Consider the following 19,962-nt stretch of genomic DNA (forward strand, 5'->3'; position numbering starts at 1 on the left):
CTTCCAGAGCAGAAAATTACCCATGGATGAGGTGCCACTCAAGTATCTACAGGGAAAAATCTCCTTTGTCACAAAATAGTTGAATTACCCTGGGAGCTGCTTTGCTTTTTCACCCAAAGCTGTCCCACAGACCCCAAAAGGGCTGATCAGCTGTGCAGTGAAAGTGGCACACTCTGCCAAGGCAGCTCACCCTGGGTCACTGCTGATCCTGCTCTAGGAAGGGATGGAAAGGATTCAGCACAAGCAGCCTGAGAAGGCTGGAGGGAAAGGGAATTTTAGCTCAGCAAAGCTCAAATGTTTCAACATTTCTGAGTTAATGAAGTGGAATGGCAAATGTCAAGAGCAGCTCTTGGAGCATTAGTTACTTCTGGGCATCCAGTGCACACAGCAATTAAACAACAAGAAATGTAAGCTGATACAGCTTGGATGGGAATGACCTGAAGCTGCAGCCTCATGAGCACCTCTGCACACCAGTCAGTGGCAAAGTGTGTGTCCAGAGATCTTGGCAGGAATAAAGAAAATGTGGCAGTGTGTTTCCTTATTAAACAACAATATTTTAATGTTTCAAAGCTGAATAATAAAAAAGTTATTACTTAAATAAGGTAAATATAGCCTTAGTTGAGAAATAGAGAATGGAGTAAATGGCCCTTTTTTTTAAATTATTGTTGCAGCCTTAGTGGAGAAATTAAAGTATTAAAAGATTGGATAACCAAAACCACTTCCTCCTTTTACTAAATCTATTCAAATTCACAAGGCCAAACAGGCTTTCTAAAACCTTTTTCTTTCCAAATCTGACACAGAGAGAAAAACACATTCTGTTAGACACAGAGCAGCTCAGGTGTGCACCTCTAGGAAGGTCTCTGGGCTGGAGATCAAGTACATCTGAACTACTGTAAGTTGTAAAACCAGACCAGGTGTAGGGTGCACAATGGGCCAGGGCAGCAGCTGAAGCACAGGACCCCCTTCCTTTTCAGAGCAGGTGAAGGTAAAGCAAAGCAAGACATTTTATTGCACCACAGTGCCTTTATTGCACAGGGCACTGTGGTGCAATAAAATGTCTTGCAATAAGCTCCCAGGGCTTTTGGGAAAGGGATGTTTCATTTTTCACTACCAGTCTGTCCCAGTCCTCATCAAGAGCCCCAAGGGAGCTGGTGGTGTCTGTCCCCTGGAGCTCCCTGCAGACCCAGCATTGCATGTCAGCCTCCTCCAGTAGTGGGGCAGAGAGCTGGGAGAGGCTCTGCATCCCCCAGGAAAACAACCAGGAAATCCACCTGCAGACCCAGCATTGCATGTCAGCCTCCTCCAGCCTGCAGTGGGGCAGAGAGCTGGGGGAGGCTCTGCATCCCCCCAGACACAGCAAGGCACCCCCAGCTCAGTGACCCCCACCCCGCCGTGCACGGTTGTGATTTCTTATCTGCCCTCCCAATTCTCTCATCAGGAACCTGCCTCGTGCCATATTCATATCCATCCCATTGGTGACATTTGTGTACACCTTCACCAACATTGCATATTTCACTGCCATGTCTCCCCAGGAGCTCTTGTCCTCCAACGCTGTGGCTGTAGTAAGTAAAACCACTCCCTGCATGTCCAAACACACTTTGATTTCAGTGCTGTGCTTTGCAGTGTGTTTCAGTTTCTCTGCCTTCTGTTGCTTTAGACATTTGGTGAAAAGTTACTGGGCTATTTTTCCTGGGTTATGCCAGTCTCAGTGGCCCTATCTACATTTGGAGGAATAAATGGATACCTTTTTACCTCATCAAGGTTAGATGGAGTACAATTTTATGAACGTTATCTAATTTGGGGAGGGGCTGTTTTAATTGCATTTGCTAGAGAAATGCTAGCTAGACATTTTGGATGTTGTAGAGCATGAGTTTGTTGCTGGGTGTGTTGGACACAATCAGTTATGAATTATTCAGTTTCAAATTGGCAAATGTAATATCGAATCATGAAATCTCTTGCAAATTAATCCTCGTGAGTTATTGAAATAATTCACAGTAAGAGCCAAACACAGCTTTAGCATGGAACCCAAGTAATTTTAAGTCAATAAAGTTCCAGTAGCTCACAGCTAAACTGTGCTTTGCTCAAGGAAGAGTTTTGGAGCTGCACTCAGCTACAGGCACTTAATGCTGGAAAATCACCTTTCAGGCAAGATGCTTTGCATGCATACTGCTGATAGCTGGGCCAGAATCTGTAAAGTCTGTAAGACTGTAATCAATAAAGTCTGTTTATAATAACTGACCTGTCTGAATTTAATTTAGAAATTACGAAGTTTTTTGAGGAAACAGCTGAAGTACCTTGGGAAAATTATTTATCCCAACCCTTTCATGGGTAGGATTAAATGCAGCAAATTGGAGTGCATATGTAACAGGCTGTACACTTAAAAGTGAAAAGCTAAGGCATGTTAAACCTTATCCAAACCCCTTTTGGCACTGTAAATACCCACACAACCTTCAGAGCCATCACCCCTCACTGGGCAGAGGCAGTGCTGGGCAGCAGATGGCCCTTGGAGGTGTTTTGGCATCTCAGAGCAGGTGGCATTAGCTGTCAAAGGCCTTGCACACGGCAGGGTTCAGTCTCAATCCCTTTCCCCAGCCTCCAGCTGTCTCTGCAGCTGCAGCCACAGCTCCTTTCCAGGAGAAAGCCAAAGCAGGTGGTTGAGATAAGAGGTGTGATGTGACTAGGGACTGGAGAGGCTGTTGCACACCCAGTGGGTTCATCATGACCTTTCTTGTTCCCAGGCTGTGTTTCTCTGGTGCTCGGGAAGGCCACTTGCCAAGTCTGCTGGCCATGATCCACGTCAAGAACTGCACACCCATCCCTGCCCTCCTCATCTGTGTAAGTTACCTTCCCTGCTCTGCCTCCTGCTTTTAGAAACTCTGAACCACGGAGAGGTGAGCTGGGAAAACCCTTCAGAGGTGGCTTTACCCCAGGAGAGGAGCAGTGGGTGGCCCTGAGTGGCAGCTGAGCAGCTCCATCTGCCCCAGAGAGAAGCAGCCTTCAGCCTCAGAAATAATTCCTCCTCCTCCCAGTCCCCTTGGCACCTGAAGGGTTTCCCCTCAGAACCTGAATTGCAGTATGAGTCATTAATTCTTGTCCTCCAGCAAGAGACAGGGACTGCCTTTTGAAACAGAGATATTTCATTTAAGAAAAGTTCCTTAGACCAGTGTTCCTGCTTCCCACCAGGATTTGGAAACCTCCATGGTCCTAACCCCACTCCAGCAGGGCTGCTTGAAGTCCTGCCTCCAAAGGCAGAGGTGTGGGGGTCCCAGGGAAAGGACAAAGTGCTCCAAGAATTACTTTCAACAACCAAGACACCTTGTGAGGGGGAGCCAGGCAGTTCTCTGAGGGCCACAGGTATTTCTTTCACAGGCCAAAAATTAAGTCTGAGAAAGCCTTTCACCTGGAGTCCTCACCACAAGGTTCAACAGCTCTTAAAACACTTCACAGAAAAAGGTGGAGTGGGAGCTTTGCCAGCCTTCCCAGCCCTGCCTGGCCATGGGCAGCAGAGACACCTGTCCAGCACCCCAGGGTGTTTTTGAACAGACCCTCTGGCCTCAGCATGCCCCACATTGCCCCAAATTTAGCCCCAGCCCTGGTGGCACAGCTCTGGCATAAGGAACAGAGCCCCAGGAAGCAGCATGTGCCCAGGAGGTGCCACAAACAAAGGGATTTTTAATGCTTTGATGGGATTTTTGCTCAGTTTTGTTGTCTTTAAGCTGCTTTCTTGAGTAATGGCTGAAGAAGGCTGTGCTCCTCTCGTTGCAGTGTTTGGCCACACTCATCATCATGCTTGTTGGAGACACCTACACGCTGATCAACTACGTGTCCTTCATTAACTACCTCTGCTATGGAGTGACCATCATTGGCCTGATTGCTTTACGCTGGAAGAAACCCAAAATCTTCAGACCTATCAAGGTGACTCTGCTAAGTCTCAGTCTCCTGCTTGCAATGGGTGGGGTGGGAACACCTCCCAGACCCCAGAGGGCCATTAGGGTAACAGAAGGACTCACAGGCAGATCTCCTGTGAGCTGGCTGGGATGGGCAGGGAGGGGAGCAGTGGTGGAGGGAAGGGGGCACAGCCTGGGGAGCTGGAGCCTGCCCTGCCTGCAGCCCCCCACCACCACCCAGCCCCTGCTGCTCTGCTCTGCTCTCTCCTGGCAGGTGAACCTCCTCATCCCCATCACTTACCTGGCCTTCTGGGCATTCCTGCTGGTCTTCAGCCTGTACTCTGAGCCCGTGGTCTGTGGGGTTGGACTCATTATCATTCTAACTGGAGTGCCAGTGTTCTTCCTTGGAGTCTACTGGAGAAACAAACCAAAGTGTGTAAATAGGCTAATAGGTAAGCCAGCCCTGTGTGCCTCCCTGCCCTCCCTGCTGGCACCAAACCACCCCTCTGTGCCACGGCAGCCCCTGGGCACAGAGTGGCACTGCTCTGCTTTGGGCAGGTATTTCCCACACTCCTGGCTACATTTAACTCCTCTCATGCCTCTGTGCCCATGCACTCAGCTTGCTGACAGCAGCCTGCCCCAGGAAATACACAGGGTGTCACTTTACACAAACACAGAGTGAATGAGCAGTCACCAAGGGACTGAGGAGATTGTGGCACCTTTGCCCTGCCTCCTCCAGCTGTGCTCCAAGCCCTGTGTGACATGATGAGCTATCTCCTACTCAAATGTTTCTTACAAAGACTTACATTACCCCTCATATAAAATTGAAACTGCAAATAATCCTCTATGTTTTGGTTGTGCTTGGTTTTTAATCACTTTGCTCCAAGGTGAGGACTTTCAAACAAGCACCCTGCAGGGCTTCTGTCAGCTGCACTTGGCTGCACTGCCAGCAGCTCCCCAGGGCCAGGGCTCACTGCAGTTGGGCTGACACAGTGCCAGGAGGGCTGGCAGCCATGCCATGCCATGCCATGCCATGCCATGCCATGCCATGCCATGCCATGCCATGCCATGCCATGCCATGCCATGCCATGCCATGCCAATACCATCCCCATCCCCACCCCATCCCCACGCCAATCCCATTCCCATCCCCACCCCATCCCCACCCCATGCCAATCCCATTCCCATCCCCACCCATCCCCACCCCATGCCAATCCCATTCCCATCCCCATCCCATCAGCCTGCCATGGGCAGCACTGGCAGCTCTGAGAGGGGCTGGGGAAGGTGTCCCTAGAGCTGTCCCACCTTTCTGCCCCTGTTCCAGGAGCACTCTTTGCAGACTGAGCTGGGGGAAGGATTGGAGGGCACTCAGGGGCAGCAGGGTATGCAGCTCCCTCCCTCGTGGCAGAGCTCCAACATCCCATTTTTGTTCAAAGAGCCCATTAGCCCCCAGTAACGCTGGTGATTTGCTCCCTGCAGAGTCCCTGACGTGCTGGGGGCAGAAGCTGTGTTTTGTGGTGTACCCTCAGTGTGGCAGTGCAGAGGAGGAGCACTCCCACTCCTCCTCCTCCCACTCCTGGAGGCTGGTGAGTGACACAGCAGTGAGGAATTCACACCAGCGTGGCCTTTGAGGCTGAAGTGGCTTCTTGTTTACATGCTGATTTTTGAAAATAAAAGTTTTTCTGAAAAAAAAAAAATTGTTTTAGAGCACCAATAGTGAAGCCCATAAAATGAACTACATCCTTGATGGCCTCTGTAGCTTTTAGTTATTCCCCAAGGAAAAAAATTAAAAAAAAAAAAAAGAAAAGAAAATAAATAAAATGTAAAATAAGGAGCTGGTTGGTTTTTTTTTTTTTTTTTTTTTTCTGGCAGTGTTCTTGCTCAGCAGGGGAAAGCAGCACAGCCACAGCTCTGGAATACTGATTTTAGTCACCATGAGGGTCCACCAGAGACACACAAATTTAGGCATTTCAAAACTAGGGCAGTTCCCAACACAAAATCTAAGTACAGAAATCAAGAGAAAGCAAGGAGAGCTCTGGCTGTCCCTGGGTGGGGTGAGTGCCCAGGAAGGTACAACCCAAAGGATCAGCCCTCCACTCACCTGGAGGAGCACAGCACCCCCAGCCCAGCTCCTCAGAGCAGCACAGCCAGAGCTGCACTGAGTGAGAGCCACAGCAGCCACAACCCCTGCACCCTCCAGCATCATTCTGTGACACAGGAAAAAGGTACAGAGTGTGATCTAAATCTCAGGTGTCTCTGCTTTGCAGTGATCTAAATCCCAAGTGTCTCAGTTTTGCAGTGATCTAAATCTCAGATATCTCAGCTTTGCAGTGATGTAATTCTCAAGTATCTGTTTTCCAGTTATGAAAATCTCAAGAATCTCAGCTTTGCAGTGATCTAAATTCTCAGATCTCAGTTTTCCAGTGATGTAAATCTTAAGTATCTCAGTTTTGCAGTGATCTAAATCCCAAATGTCTCAGTTTTGCAGTGATGTAAATCTCAGATATCTCAGTTTTGCAGTGATGTAAATCTCAGATATCTCAGTTTTGCAGTGGTGTAAATCTCAGATATCTCAGTTTTGCAATGGTGTAAATCTCAGATATCTCAGTTTTGCAATGGTGTAAATCTCAGATATTTCAGTTTTGCAGTGGTGTAAATCCCAAGTGTCTCAGTTTTGCAGTGATGTAAATCTCAGATATCTCAGTTTTGCAGTGATGTAAATCTCAGATATCTCAGTTTTGCAGTGGTGTAAATCTCAGGTGTCTCAGTTTTGCAGTGATGTAAATCTCAGGTGTCTCAGTTTTGCAGTGGTGTAAATCTCAGATGTCTCAGTTTTGCAGTGATGTAAATCTCAGATGTCTCAGTTTTGCAGTGATGTAAATCTCAGATATCTCAGTTTTGCAGTGATGTAAATCTCAGATATCTCAGTTTTGCAGTGATGTAAATCTCAGATGTCTCAGTTTTGCAGTGGTGTAAATCTCAGATATCTCAGTTTTGCAGTGGTGTAAATCTCAGATATCTCAGTTTTCCAGTGATGTAAATCTTAAGTATCTCAGTTTTGCAGTGATGTTAATCTCAGGTGTCTCAGTTTTGCAGTGGTGTAAATCTCAGGTGTCTCAGTTCTGAAGCACTGATGTAGAGGTGGAGGGGGCTCCTGCATCCCTGATGGGACAGGGCTCCTGCAGCACCCAGGAGCTCCTGCAGGGAGCTCAGCCTGGTCCAGGTGCCAGCTGGGGAGGAGGAACACGGGCAGAGGCTTGCAGCAGGCTCAGCAGGGAGCTCAGGATAAACACAGGAGAGGACCCTGATGCTCCTCCTGTCTCTTGATGTGTCAGGGGGTGTCACCTTGCTCCAATTCCCCTTTCCAGCTGGGCTCAACCAAGTATCACTCACACATCAGATGCTCCTCAGAAAGTGTTTTGCATATTTTATTTGTGCCATACACTAGGGGGAAAAAAAAATCATGCACTTAATTAATAAATAGAGATTTGCTGCTGTAGCAGTATGGCCACTTTCACACCAGGGAATCTTCTAAAAATGCAAAATGTGAGAACAGCTCTGAGCTACTGCTCTTTCACAGGATTTGAAAACAAAACCTATCACATTCAGTAGCCTTGGTAACAGCCATCTGAATGTAATTTTAAAAGTATCTTTCCATGGCCCTGGCACAAAAATTATGGATTCATTATCTTGGTTAATTATTCAGAAATACTTTTGTAATATAATAATAATCATAACATCTATATATAAAAATTCTATTCATCTCTATCTAAAAAGAAACAGCTTACCTTCTTCTCTTTATATAAAGCTGTTAACTGTAAGAGATTAAAATACATATTTAGCTAGAAAAGAAGGTGTGGTTTTGTGTGTACATATGCACACATGTAAAGAAAGATTCCACATTTTAAATAATAGCATGAATATATAGTTTGTTAATGGAAATCATAAATATTCAGCTTGCTTTTAAAAAAAGTTCAGAGCAGACCTCCCTGTGGCTAAGCAGCACCTGAACCTTTAACTAATGTCAGAGGCTCTCATGATTAAATCTCCTTTTCCATAGCTCAAAATCCACTTTCTGAGGTATAATTTCCAACAGATTAATTCTTCCAATAGCTAGTGAGAAAATGAAATGTATTACAGCATCAGAAATCCTGATTGCTTTCAGAACTGCTAAGTTTTGGCATGGGTTTATTTTTGTTTGTTTAAACAATTAAGGTATGGAAATCAGCCAGCAAGGAAACTTTGCAGCTCTTGAGACAAGTTTGTATGGTAATGAGAAAAGTAATAATATAGTAATAGTAGTAATACTGCAACAGCTACCAAGGCTTTTCTTGGCTGTTATATAGGGAAATCAAAAGCAGAATTAAAGAACAAATTCCTCCTAATTGTTAATTGAGTTTGGCTCAAGTTCTTCCTGGTTATACTGACATGCTTTAAAAGTAACAACATTTGGCCTTAAATCAGAAAGCTTAATTTAGAGCAGCATGGTTTACTAGACCTCATCTTTGAATTACATGCCAATCCCCAAAAAGTGTTCCACCATGTTTCATTTTTAGGAAGAGCTTCATCTCTGCTCCCAGCATCACACACATTAAAGGCTTAATTAGTGCCTAATGTGCAGAATTTCTAACCACAGAAGTCAATGTACAGAATCAGGAATTTAAATTCACATGCTGAATGAAATTTAGCAGCACACTCAATCCATAGAAGAGATTTTTCCTAAAGACAAAGCAGCCAGCCCCAAAGGAGACATAATTACTGGTATTTTAGAGCCCACTGAACAAACAGCCTTGAAACAGCTGACACTTCCAGCATGGTGAGGGTGCTGTGATACCTGATACAGAAAGGAGCTGCTTCCAACAGAAAGGAGTTTAAGCTTAAATAGCAATACAATACTATGTAAGCCTATATTTATGTGCTATTCTATTTATGTAGCATAAAATACTAGGGGGTGTAATGCAGAAAATACTCTGGGGAGCATCACCTGTAAGTCAGCCCAAGGTAAAGTCAGTAAAAAATGGATTGGATTGCTCTTACCTGATTTATCACAGGATTGAAAACAGTGGCAACAGATGCATCATCACTGTGCTGCAGGCTTTGTGAGAGAGAAGTGGATAAAATTAGTAGATAAAATTCCAGGAGCTGAATTTTAGACTGGGCACTGTTGGGAAGCACAGGGAGGATGAGGCAGAGCTTCTGCTGGTTTGGCCACCCTCAAGTGTTTTCAAAAGCTTGATAAAGGAATTTATTGTCTTCCATTCCCATTAGTACATAAACCAGAAGAGTTTGATCTCAGAAGGATCGAGGCTCACAGAATCACAGAATATTCTGAGTTGGAAGAGACCCAGAAGGAAGATGGAACAGGCCCACGTGGGGATTGGGCTCAGAGCTCTGCTCCAGCTCAGAGCCTTCCCTCACTTCAGGACAGATGAGTTCCTGTGTATTTAACAATGCACTTGACTTGGGAGCACCTTTCCAAAAGATGTATCCAAAACCATGCAGAGCAGATTCCATCAGCTACACTCCATCACCTGTGAAAGCACAAGCCCTGGTGCAGCTGCCAGCCTCAGGACAGGGGCTGGTGGCCCCAGGGGAGGTCACCCTTACCTGGGGAGGTGCTGGGGGCCCAGGACAGAGCCACAGCCCAGCTCCAAACAAGGTTTCTGTGAGAGAAATGTGCTGAGAGCTGAGTTAAACAAAATAACTCACCTTCAAAGGAAAGACAGCAAATGTACAACCAGCCAGCCCCCAACAGACATGCTGCCCCACACTTCATATTTGGAGGCCCTTGTCAAGGGGTTTCTCAAGTTTCACTTACTGTTAAACCTTGGGAAAAAATAATCTGGTTTCCAGCCCCTTTGTACCAAGAATCAAATCAGAAATTGCTCACAGTTATTCCCCTGCTGAGGAGTTCTATGAGAGATATTGAAAATAAAGGAAGGGTAAACTTTGCTTAGAATTTGTCTTTTCCTGAAGCTTTAGAGTTCAGAGAGTTGTGTCCCATCTCCAGCCCCAGCTGTGAGTACAGGCAAACCAAACTCTGGTTTTTAAACCTCCTGTCCTTGGTCCTGGACACCTCTCACCAGGGCTCTGTCTTCAATGAGAAACTTCTGCACTTGGAAAATGGAAATGGAAATGGAAAGTTCAAGAAGAAGGATTAGAAAGTGAGTGAAAAGATGGTGAGAGGCCAAAACCAAATTTGCCTTAAAGTCCTACATTAAGACACAGGGATAGAAGGGAGGGAGGGAGATCCAGAGGGCATCATAAAGCAGGGAACACATGGAATGAAAGGGACTAAAATTAAAACTTCCACCACTCACCTCAGCCTTGGTAACCATTTAATCCCTGCAGCCAAGAACACAAGAGGCAGCATGTGAGAGGGAGGAGCAGCTCACTGAGCTCTTTGCTGGGGTGACAGACTGACCAAGGACAGGACACGAGGTGTGCTGCCTGCAAGGCTCAGGTTCAGCTATTTGTACCAGATTTTAAATCCTGGCACTTACCTGGGAGATTAAAACTCAACTTCCAGCCAAGTCCAAAAATCTTGAATATGCAAAACCACTTTTTTCTCTCAGAGAAAGGTCTGATTTAAAAGTACTCAATTCCCTTCAGGCTTCTTAGGTTATCCCTTGGTTTGTTGTAAGACATGGCTACTGTACTGCCCAGGCTGTCAAAACACCTGAGGATCATTTACAACTCCATGGTTTGAACCAGGAATGCTTCTGCCACTGCAGCTGAACGAGCATCTCATGGCAAAACAAAACCAAAGCACAGCAAAGCCAGCCTAGGCTAGAGGGGAGCATCCCTCTGCACCAAGCTGGGTCCTTCCATCCTTCACCATCTGGGACCATCACAAAGTCTGTCCAACTCTCTTCAACACAGATCAAGATTTCCCAGTCTGTGGAACACAGTCCACACAAAATAACTCAGCCTTCACCTTCTGAAAAACAGCAGGACAGAGCCAGCAGTGGCTCAAAGATATGGGGAAGGAAAAGCATCAGCAAAACAAGCATTGGCCTCAGAAAAGGGAGAGGCTGTACTGCAGAAATTCTTTTTTTAACCACTCTAACAGTTGACACTTCAAGGCTTCTCCTTTTTTTTTTTTTTTTAAGTTGGGATATATGCATACACACACATCAAAGGCAGCTATGTACAACATGAATTCCCTAGAACCAAGATTTCACATGTATTATTTAAAAAGTGATATCCCTTTGACAGCTTCAGCTACCAGAAAAATCAGATGATAAAAAAAACCCCAGAGGCCCAAAACCAAACCAAAATACACCCTCCCCCACCAAATTCATGTCCACACATGGAGTCAGGGGTCAAGCTAAGACCATGGGAGTGGAGCTTAGGAATCCTCAAGCTTAGGTGTGAAGAGTGACAGTCAGGAACCCACAGGCTCTGGGCATGTCAAATTTTATTAAAAAATTAAGAGATCCAAAGCAAGGCAAAGCACAATGATGCCCAGCATCTTTCTGGCTCAGTATCTTGCTCAGTAGTCCAGGAAGCAGCAGCAGACACTGACAAACATGATGCCACACCTGAACCACGTGCCTGCACACACACTATGGCAAAATGTTGTAGCTAAATTGAAACATACAACCCAAATATAAAACAAACAAAAAAGCCAAAAAGCAGAGAACAGAAATAGAGAACAGGTATGTTTAAGGGATGTTGCAGAGTTATAGACAAGCAGGAAGGTACCAGAATTTCTAACAGAAATATTCCCTGCTTTAGCAGCAGTAGAGGAAACATTAAGGAAGTCACTTTTCCCCTTTATGCTGCCTATGAGCTTGCATTCTTTTTAAATCAGTAGCTATTCTCTGTTCAGAGGGGTTTTTTAGAAGGGTTGTTTGGTTTTTTTGGTTTTTTTTGGCTTGCTTGGACAGGGGAACTTTGTATCTTAAAAACCAAAACCAACCAAACAACTTAAACACTTTGTTTCCTGTCTACAACAATCTTTAAAGAATGCAGAAAAACACTGCTAAAATAACAAAAATTTTAACAAGTTTACTAGCTGATTAACTTAAGGTTGTAAAGTCTTTAAAGTGGGTTTTTTCCCCAATTTTAGGAAGTTCTGAACACAGGGAGGCAGTTGATATGAGCCAGAAGTGAAGTGCCTTCAAGGATGGTTGGTTCCCTAACACTCAGGAGATGTGGCAGAAGGGCAGACACACACCAAGGCAGACTCACACTAAGGCAGACTTTGTGACTGACACAGGTACTGACACTGCAGTGCCCCTCTTTGTGCTTTGTGCAAATGTGGAGATTTCTTCTGTAAAATCCACCCTGAATTTGTGGCTCTTCCCTTCCAGGGGATGAGCCAGGAGAGAAAACTGCCCTGCAGCACCCAGCAGTCAGGGCTTACAGAGAGCACCAGGCTTGCACTTCTCATTGATGCAAAGCTGTACACAGCCCACTGATGAGGGCTGTGAGTGCTTCTGTATGGTATTTTGATTTGAAACATCAAATTTTCATTAAGCTGGACTTTTTTAAAGTTTCTGAAAGTAAAACCTTCTCAGTAAAATTTTTCACTGAGTTACCAAATGAATCAATACACAAAACATGTGTGATACACCTAAGAAATAATGGGAAGGTACACATCTTAGCTGTCAGCAGTACTCTGAAGTGCATATTTCAATTTTATGAGCCTTATGATGGTGATGGCTTAAGGTCAGCATTATTTCATTATAGAAATATTATTCTGTAACAGAAATAAATATACATGTATTTCTAAGGTCCTTCATATTTACACAAAATAAACATTTAATCTTTCTCCTAGCTGTTTTTAACTACCTTACACATACAAGGCTATGGATTTAAAATTACCTTTAGACAAAAAAAATAAATAAAGACACTAAAACCTGTAGTCTTTGATGGAAACAACTGCTCTGGCAGTGCAATGACTACAGTACATGGCCTTGCAAATGTGGAATGTACCCAAAATGTTTACAAATGCTAGGAAAGCAAGACCTCTTTCAAAACTACATTTTCTTTGATAAAATGAGTTCTGATCACAGAAGAACCTGGAAAAAAATATTGAGCAGTATTTATTTGATGCAACTACAATTCTTGTTATGCATTTTGCCACAAGCCCTTCCTGGGATTAATGCCCTCAAGAATTTGAATCTTTTAACCCTGGAATGCACAGTATGAAACCAATTTGCAATAGAAGGGGAAAAAAGAAATCACTTCTGTTTAATTCTTCTGTATTCCATTTTAGTAGGCCAAAATCCTATTCCTTGTTTTTTCCAAGGCACTCCCCAGAGAAAGTCCTAGGGAAAAATCCAGGGCAAAATATTGCCCATTTAAAGGAAATAATCTTCGACACTTTGATGTAAATTCTTCACTGCAGAAGTCTGTTTACCTTTACAGCCAGGAAAGTCCTGTGAGCAGCAGAACTCGGGCCCACAGCTGCCAAATTTCACAGGTTCAGTTAATAACTCTGCACAGCTTGAATTCCTACAACAACAAGCAGGTTTTGGAGCACTTGGATATTTACAGAGCAGCAGCATCAACCTCCTTGTTACCTCCTTTAGAAAGCATTTTTGTGTGTCCCTGTGTCAGGGGGGAACTGAAGAGCTCTTGTCAGAGCAGGAACAGTCTGGCCACCACAAGAGGACCAAGCCATCACCCAGCAGAGTTCTGTCACTCTGCAGGGTCTCCTCATTAAGCAATGCCACCTTCTTACAGGTAAATAACTTGCTTACTTTTAATTACACTCTAAGAACCAAAAAGGCACCAGTTTACATTTAAGTGTGTACAATCTGCACAGCACCAGCTTTAAAAATGGCACTGATGTACTTCAGTTCTTCAAAGGAAAAAAAATAAAAATAAAAAAGCAAAACAATGTTCTCTAAAAAGAAAAAATAAATAATGGCTGGCTTAGACATCTGCACTTAGGTAGAAGATTTACAACCAAACATATGAGACAGGTTTTATTTCAAAATAAACCAGAATTCTGATCCTGACCAAGTGCTCAGTGGTTTCCAGTGCAGCCCCAAGGAGCTGCAAAGCCTCAGGGTCCTTCAGGCACTCAAAGGGATATCAGCATGCTCAGAGAGCCCCTGGAAACACAAGGGAGGAGAGGACAAGGGGCAGAGAAGGAGGAAACAATTCTGCAACACTCCCAACATCACCATGAAGGAAATGCAACACATGACAATGCAAGAAAGAAATATTGCTGCAACTAAGACTCAGTGCACTCCCCACTTACACTGAACACTGCTACACCCTCCTTACAAAGCCTTAGTAGCTGAGACACCTGGTTTCATTCTGGGTATTCCACACAGAAAATCCGGATTTAGTGGATGCTTTAAGGTACATATGGCCATCAAAACATTTCTGAAGGGAGCAAAAGAAGTGAGCAGTTTCCATAAGAAAGAAAGGGATTTTAATTCCTCCTAAGCATGTTTAATTAAAATTATTAAATTATTATGCCTAAAAAGACAATGTTATTTGTAGCTTAGTACTCAGAATTACAATGACTGGTGTCTGCCCCAGGTTCCAACAGAGTTCTCCAGTTCAGTGAGACCACTGAGAAGCAAAGAAACACTGAATGCAGAGGGAGTAAAAGTACAAAAGAAATACCAGATGGAGATGCCTCCAAACTGCAGTGACACATTCCTGTTCTCCCAGCCCCTAACATCACATCCTGGCCTACTTCTGCCCCACTGCAGTTTCAGAAATAGCAACAGTGACATAAACATGTCCCATTTAGCCCTGTACTGCACTCTCTGTGGCATTAAAGCACACTCATTTTTAGTGAGCAAGTTGGGAGCACAGACACACCACCTACCATCCAAGTGCACTGCCACAAAAACAATGAAGCTACAAAATTTACATGGACAAAACAAAAAATTTTATTAGCAAACAAGTAAAGATTCATCATCACTGGTATTGTTTTCAGAGAGGGAAGTAGATGACTGTAACATTGGCACTTCCACAGAATGGCAACAAGCTGCATGAACACCCAAAGGCTCCTCCTGGTATGAGTTAGGGCAACATTGGTTTTGTCCATTCACTTGGATATGAACATTCATAGGGCTGTCTGGATAACCAGACTCCCACTTTTTTAAGGGTAATCTACATGGATCTTCACTCAGTGGATGACTTCCACTTAAACTACTGTCCTCTGGGACAGTCCTCCTGGATACTGACCCTCCATGGATCGTTTCTGTGACACTTTCAGATAAAGGATCTCTGAAAGCCTTTCCTGTATCTGCTTTACTGGACTGCTTAGGCTCTCTGTCAGAGTCAGCACTTAAAGATTTATTGGTGTGTCCAGCCTCGGGCTCTGCACGTGCTGCTGTGCAAGGATTTGGCTGGCAGGTGTTGGAAGGCGATGGCTCTGTAGTCTCAGTCTCTGGCTGCAGGCTGCTACCTCCAGCTTCTTGTGGGCCCCTGGCTTGGCCACCGGCCTCTGACCCGGCTCCTGCTGGGGAAGGGGGAGGGCTCCGAGCAGCCCCACCAGCGCTGCTGATGATGCCATCGCCCAGGGTGGTCTGTGAGGTGCGGGCAGGTGTCAGCAGGGGGATCTGTCCTCTCACCCGAGGTCTGTGGAAGAGGCGGCTCCAGAGCCGGCCCAGGCGCCGCCGGGACGAGCTGCGCCGCGAGGAGTGCCGCCGCATCTGCCGGCGCATGGCCGTGCGGATGTTCTGCAGCACAGAGGCCTGCAACACACAGGGAGCAAACCAGCGTTTCACACACACTCCAAAGACTGCTAAACCCCCCTCTCCCCATGGACTGCCCTCCCACTTTGCCACAATACTCAGACTCGATCCCTGTGCTCGCTTCTTAAATGTGTATTATCCAACAAACTATCTGAGAACATCAAATGTGGCATTCACATTCTCTCAACAGAGAGAGTGATCATTCTCTGCCCCAGGTTTTGTCCTGAAGAAGCTCAGAGAGAAGAAGAGAAAACAATCCTTATCTCTACTTGCTGCTCCTTTTGTTTTTGCACATGTGGAATGTGTTAGGAAGATTGTTTACCTGAAGGGATTTGGTAATTGGATTCTGGTGATGGTTGTTTATATTAATTAACCATAACCAATCACTCAAAGCTGTGTTCTGGCTGTCTTGAGACAGTCACAGGTTTTTCTTTAATATTCTTTGTATATAGTATCTCTTTAATATAATATAGTATTAATGCAATATAACATAGTTTAATAAAGCAATTGTTCAGCCTTTTGAATCAATGGAGTCAGGTGCCAATCATTCCCTGCATACTATAACCAAAGACAGCTCTGCCTGTACCAAGAGACTCTCATAGATTCATAGACTGGTTTATCTTGCAAGGGACCTTAAAGATCATCTAATTCCAAATTCCCTGCTGTGAATACCTCCCACTAGACCAGGTTGGTCAATGCCCCATCCCACCTGGCCTTGAACATTGCCAGGGAAGGGCAGCACAGCTTCTGTCCCTTACAGTGTTTCCTCTGTGAGTTTCAGCTCTGCTTGTCTGCCCAGAGAGTTAATTTTCCACTGGAGTAACAAATTACAAGTGTTTTATCACATTAGGAATTGTATCTCAGATGGATACTTCTGACACCATAAAGGAGTTTTCTGAGTACTTAGCAATAAAAGAGAATGACTTAGTGGCTTGCCAGTGTAATTTACCTATAAATGAGAAACAATCATTTTGGAAAATAAAGAATTTTCCAAAAATCCTGCTGGAGATTTTATTTTCTTATCATTTCAGGGGTATTTACAGTTTCAGCTTGAAAAGCCTTTTTCTTCCTTTTTGTGACCTTTCTCTCTGTCTCTATTCATTCTGTCTTGATGTACAGCGTTTATCTCACTACTGTTTGTTCCCCAACAAATATATTAAATGTGTTCAGAACTACCCAGAGCAGGAACTGCGGCTCTTCAGCTCCATGTAACACATACACATTTTTATATTACTTCCATATAATTAGCCACTGAAATACAGTTCCAGATTGATTGTATCTAATTTGTAGCAGTTTGGCTGCTGAAATATTGATTGGCACGTGTCTGCATACTTGTGATGCATTGTAGACAGGGAAGTCCTCCACTGGGGGGATGAGTCCTTGTGCAATCAGCTGCCCATAGGAAGGTGGAGCTTCCCTCCGCACGAACTCTGCCTCCAGCCGAGTCATCTGAGTCTCGAAGGCTCTGGGAACAGAAGCACACAGAAAACATGGAACACAAGTAACACAAGTAACAGCTGGTCCTGCCTCCTTGACACTATTGTAGAAAAGTGTTGCCACGTTTCTCTTCACAGAGAAAAGCCAGGCACAATTCTACCCAAGAATATTTCTGGGTTTCATATTCTCTGAGCCTCAGAGAAAGAAAAAACAAAATTCTTATCTCATTTACTGCTCCTGTGTTGTTCACAAGTGGAATGCATTGTGGAAGATTGTTTACCTGAAGGGAATTGATGACTGGATTCTGGTGTGTTTTGATTCACTGACCAGTTGGATCCAGGTGTGTGTCAGGACTGTGGGCTGACAGTCACAGGGGCTGTGCAGTTGGAGTTGAGTTGAGTGCTTGGCAGGTTCAGTTTAGATGTAATGTAATACAGTATAGAATAATACAGTATAATAAAGTAATTAATTAGCCTTCTGATAAGATGGAGTCTTCCTCATCATTCCTCTCCTTCATCAGGGGCAAAAATATCTACTATATAAAATCACAGCATAAGGGCTCATGCTAGGAGTAAAACCACAGACCTTCCACTAAGCTCCATGAAAATCTTATCAGGATGCAAAAATAAACAAAAGGACTAAGAGTACAGGGTATGAACACAAATTAATCAAACCAGCAAACTGTCCAACTCAGCAGTCTCAGGTTGGACACTGTACCAACTGAAGTTTTTCAACTGGCCAGTAATTGTTGTGCCAGTAACAGCAGTAACTTGTTCAGCAAGGGCCCAAAGGTTATTTTTGGAAAAGACATTAAGAACTGGAAACAATCACACAACAGGGCAGCTTGCAGCTGCAGAGAGGTTTGCCAGTCCTGCCAGAACAGAGGCACTGAAGTTCCCACCTTAGCACAGCAGCTCTTTTGCAGGTCCTTAATCTGGCGGATTTGATCAGGAGAGAATGTAAAAGCACACTGGTTAAAACACAATGTCAGCAGCATAGCACAGAGCTGGTGCATGTGAGATGGGAACCAGAAAGTCCCTTAAAACTCCTACAAGGCAGAACCCCTCTTCTCACAGGCAAAGAAACACACTCACACTACACCTAAAATGAGGCATTCAGAACCAGAGCAAAGGGGCACAGCTTATACCATGGACAACTGCCACTGAGAATAGGCCCCACCACAGCAGGACTTCACTAAGCAGAACTGAGAACTGGAGTATTTGGGGAGGGATGAAGGGTTGGTAGAGTCACATTCAGTGAAGACTTCACTGTAGCAGTTCAGCACCCAGTTTTTGGCAGGGGCATGGGGTTTGTTGCAAGGGGATGAGAAGGAAAAGGCAGATTAAGTTACAAACAGATTCTGCCATTCTGCACAATAACCAAGTACTTCTCACAGACCACAGAAGAGCTGCTATTTCTGCTCATGACTCCCAGAAACCTTCTCTAAGCCTAATGCAGTGACTATTATTTAGCTGTCATCAGGTCCTTGGATTTGATTTCACAGTATTTTGCAAATTCTCTGGTTAACACTCAACTCTCTTTTCCTTTTAACAAGACAGAAAACAACCACCACAGCTATAAAAACATCAACAAAGCAAAACACTTACCTGTACTCCCTGGTCCTCAGAGAATATAATTTAAATGCACAACCCAGTGCTATCACTAGCAGCAAGCCACAGACGAGACTCCCAATGAGAGCAGCTGTGATGACCTTCCTGGGGACAATCACCAGGCAGTTACGTTCATCACTTCCATCCTGGCAGTCTTCTTGGCCATCACAGCGCCACGTCTCGAAGATGCACAGATTTGTCCCACAATGGAAATTTCCTGGCTGGCAAGTAAAGCAGTTTTTTTCATCTGAGCCATCTGGACAGTTCTTCTGGTTATTACAGCGGTCAAGTATTGAGTAGCAAAGCCCACTGTTTCCTTCACATGGGTATTCATTCTTCTGGCAAGCAGGACAGTTCTCCTCATCCTTGCCATTTGGACAATGCCACCAGCCATCACAATGCTGCTTATCTGTGAAACACTCCTCATCACTTCCACAAGGGTGCTCCCAAGGAAGGCAGTAGCCTTTCACCTGATACGTTGCATTGAATCCATGGCCAGTGCTCTTGGAGCGGGCATGGTACGAGACAGTGAGCTGGCCCTTGGATGACTCCACACTCACAGAGTGCCTGTTGTTGTGGTGGGAAAATGTCTGCATTAATTTATCACCTCGCTCCCCAATGCCATCATACACCTTCACATAGTCATTGTAGCCTAACTGCAGGTCGAGCTGCAGCAGAACGTGCCGATTGTCCTGCGTGTCCACATACCACGTGCAACGAAGGTCTGACCTGCTGTGGTCAGCACGGAATAAGTCTGGGGAAGCAAAAGACCCATAAAAATTACCCAGCCTTTTGCCACAGGAAAGATCAGGACAATTATCTTCATCAGAACCATCCCCACAGTCTTTAACTGAATTACACCTCAGCTCGTTCAGCAAGCATTTGGTGGAGTGCCCTGTGCTGCACTGGAACATTCCTGAGGGACAGATGCTGGATGGAGGGTCTGTTGGAGGGACAGTGCAATTCTTCTCATCTGAGTTATCCCCACACTCATCCATGGAATTACACTTCCAGGTACTGGGGATACACTTCCCATTTGCACAGTGGAATTCATCTGACTGGCACACAGACTGACCTATCTTTCCTGTGAAAGAGGATAAGGAGAAAAAAAAAATCAGTATCAAAACTTCTGGAACTATCTGATATCACTTTTCACATCTACCACCACGCAGGTCACTAGCTAATTAGTCAGGCCAGCACACTTCAGCAACACAGTTAAAAAGCCACATGCAAATAATATCAGTGTTACCACCAATACTTCACAGTTATCAACAGCCCAAGATGCTGTCAAAAAAAAGTACTCCTGTCTTCCAAGTTTTGCCAGAGAGTATGAAGTGAAGCCAACAAACCCACAAG

General features: G+C 44.7%; 2 protein-coding genes across 4 annotated transcripts in view; one reads left to right on the plus strand and one right to left on the minus strand.

Moving 5' to 3' along the window:
- The window catches only part of SLC7A10 (solute carrier family 7 member 10), a 38,898-nt gene extending 33,188 nt beyond the window's left edge, over positions 1-5,710 (plus strand). Inside the window, exons 6-11 of the mRNA XM_050978904.1 lie at positions 1,439-1,562; positions 1,658-1,761; positions 2,739-2,835; positions 3,766-3,915; positions 4,162-4,339; positions 5,364-5,710. Coding sequence (XP_050834861.1) covers positions 1,439-1,562; positions 1,658-1,761; positions 2,739-2,835; positions 3,766-3,915; positions 4,162-4,339; positions 5,364-5,515 — 805 coding nt within the window. The 3' untranslated portion in view covers positions 5,516-5,710. The remainder of the gene's footprint in view (positions 1-1,438; positions 1,563-1,657; positions 1,762-2,738; positions 2,836-3,765; positions 3,916-4,161; positions 4,340-5,363) is intronic.
- A 9,015-nt stretch (positions 5,711-14,725) lies between these two features.
- Positions 14,726-19,962, minus strand: part of LRP3 (LDL receptor related protein 3) — a 30,269-nt gene continuing 25,032 nt past the window's right edge. For all 3 annotated transcript variants that reach the window (XM_050978897.1, XM_050978899.1, XM_050978898.1), the window contains 3 exons: positions 18,604-19,690; positions 16,892-17,024; positions 14,726-15,559 (listed from right to left, as the gene is read on the minus strand). In XM_050978897.1, coding sequence (XP_050834854.1) covers positions 14,753-15,559; positions 16,892-17,024; positions 18,604-19,690 — 2,027 coding nt within the window. In that variant the 3' untranslated portion in view covers positions 14,726-14,752. The remainder of the gene's footprint in view (positions 15,560-16,891; positions 17,025-18,603; positions 19,691-19,962) is intronic.

Source organism: Serinus canaria, chromosome 11 (assembly GCF_022539315.1).
Source record: "Serinus canaria isolate serCan28SL12 chromosome 11, serCan2020, whole genome shotgun sequence".
Lineage (NCBI taxonomy): Eukaryota > Metazoa > Chordata > Aves > Passeriformes > Fringillidae > Serinus > Serinus canaria.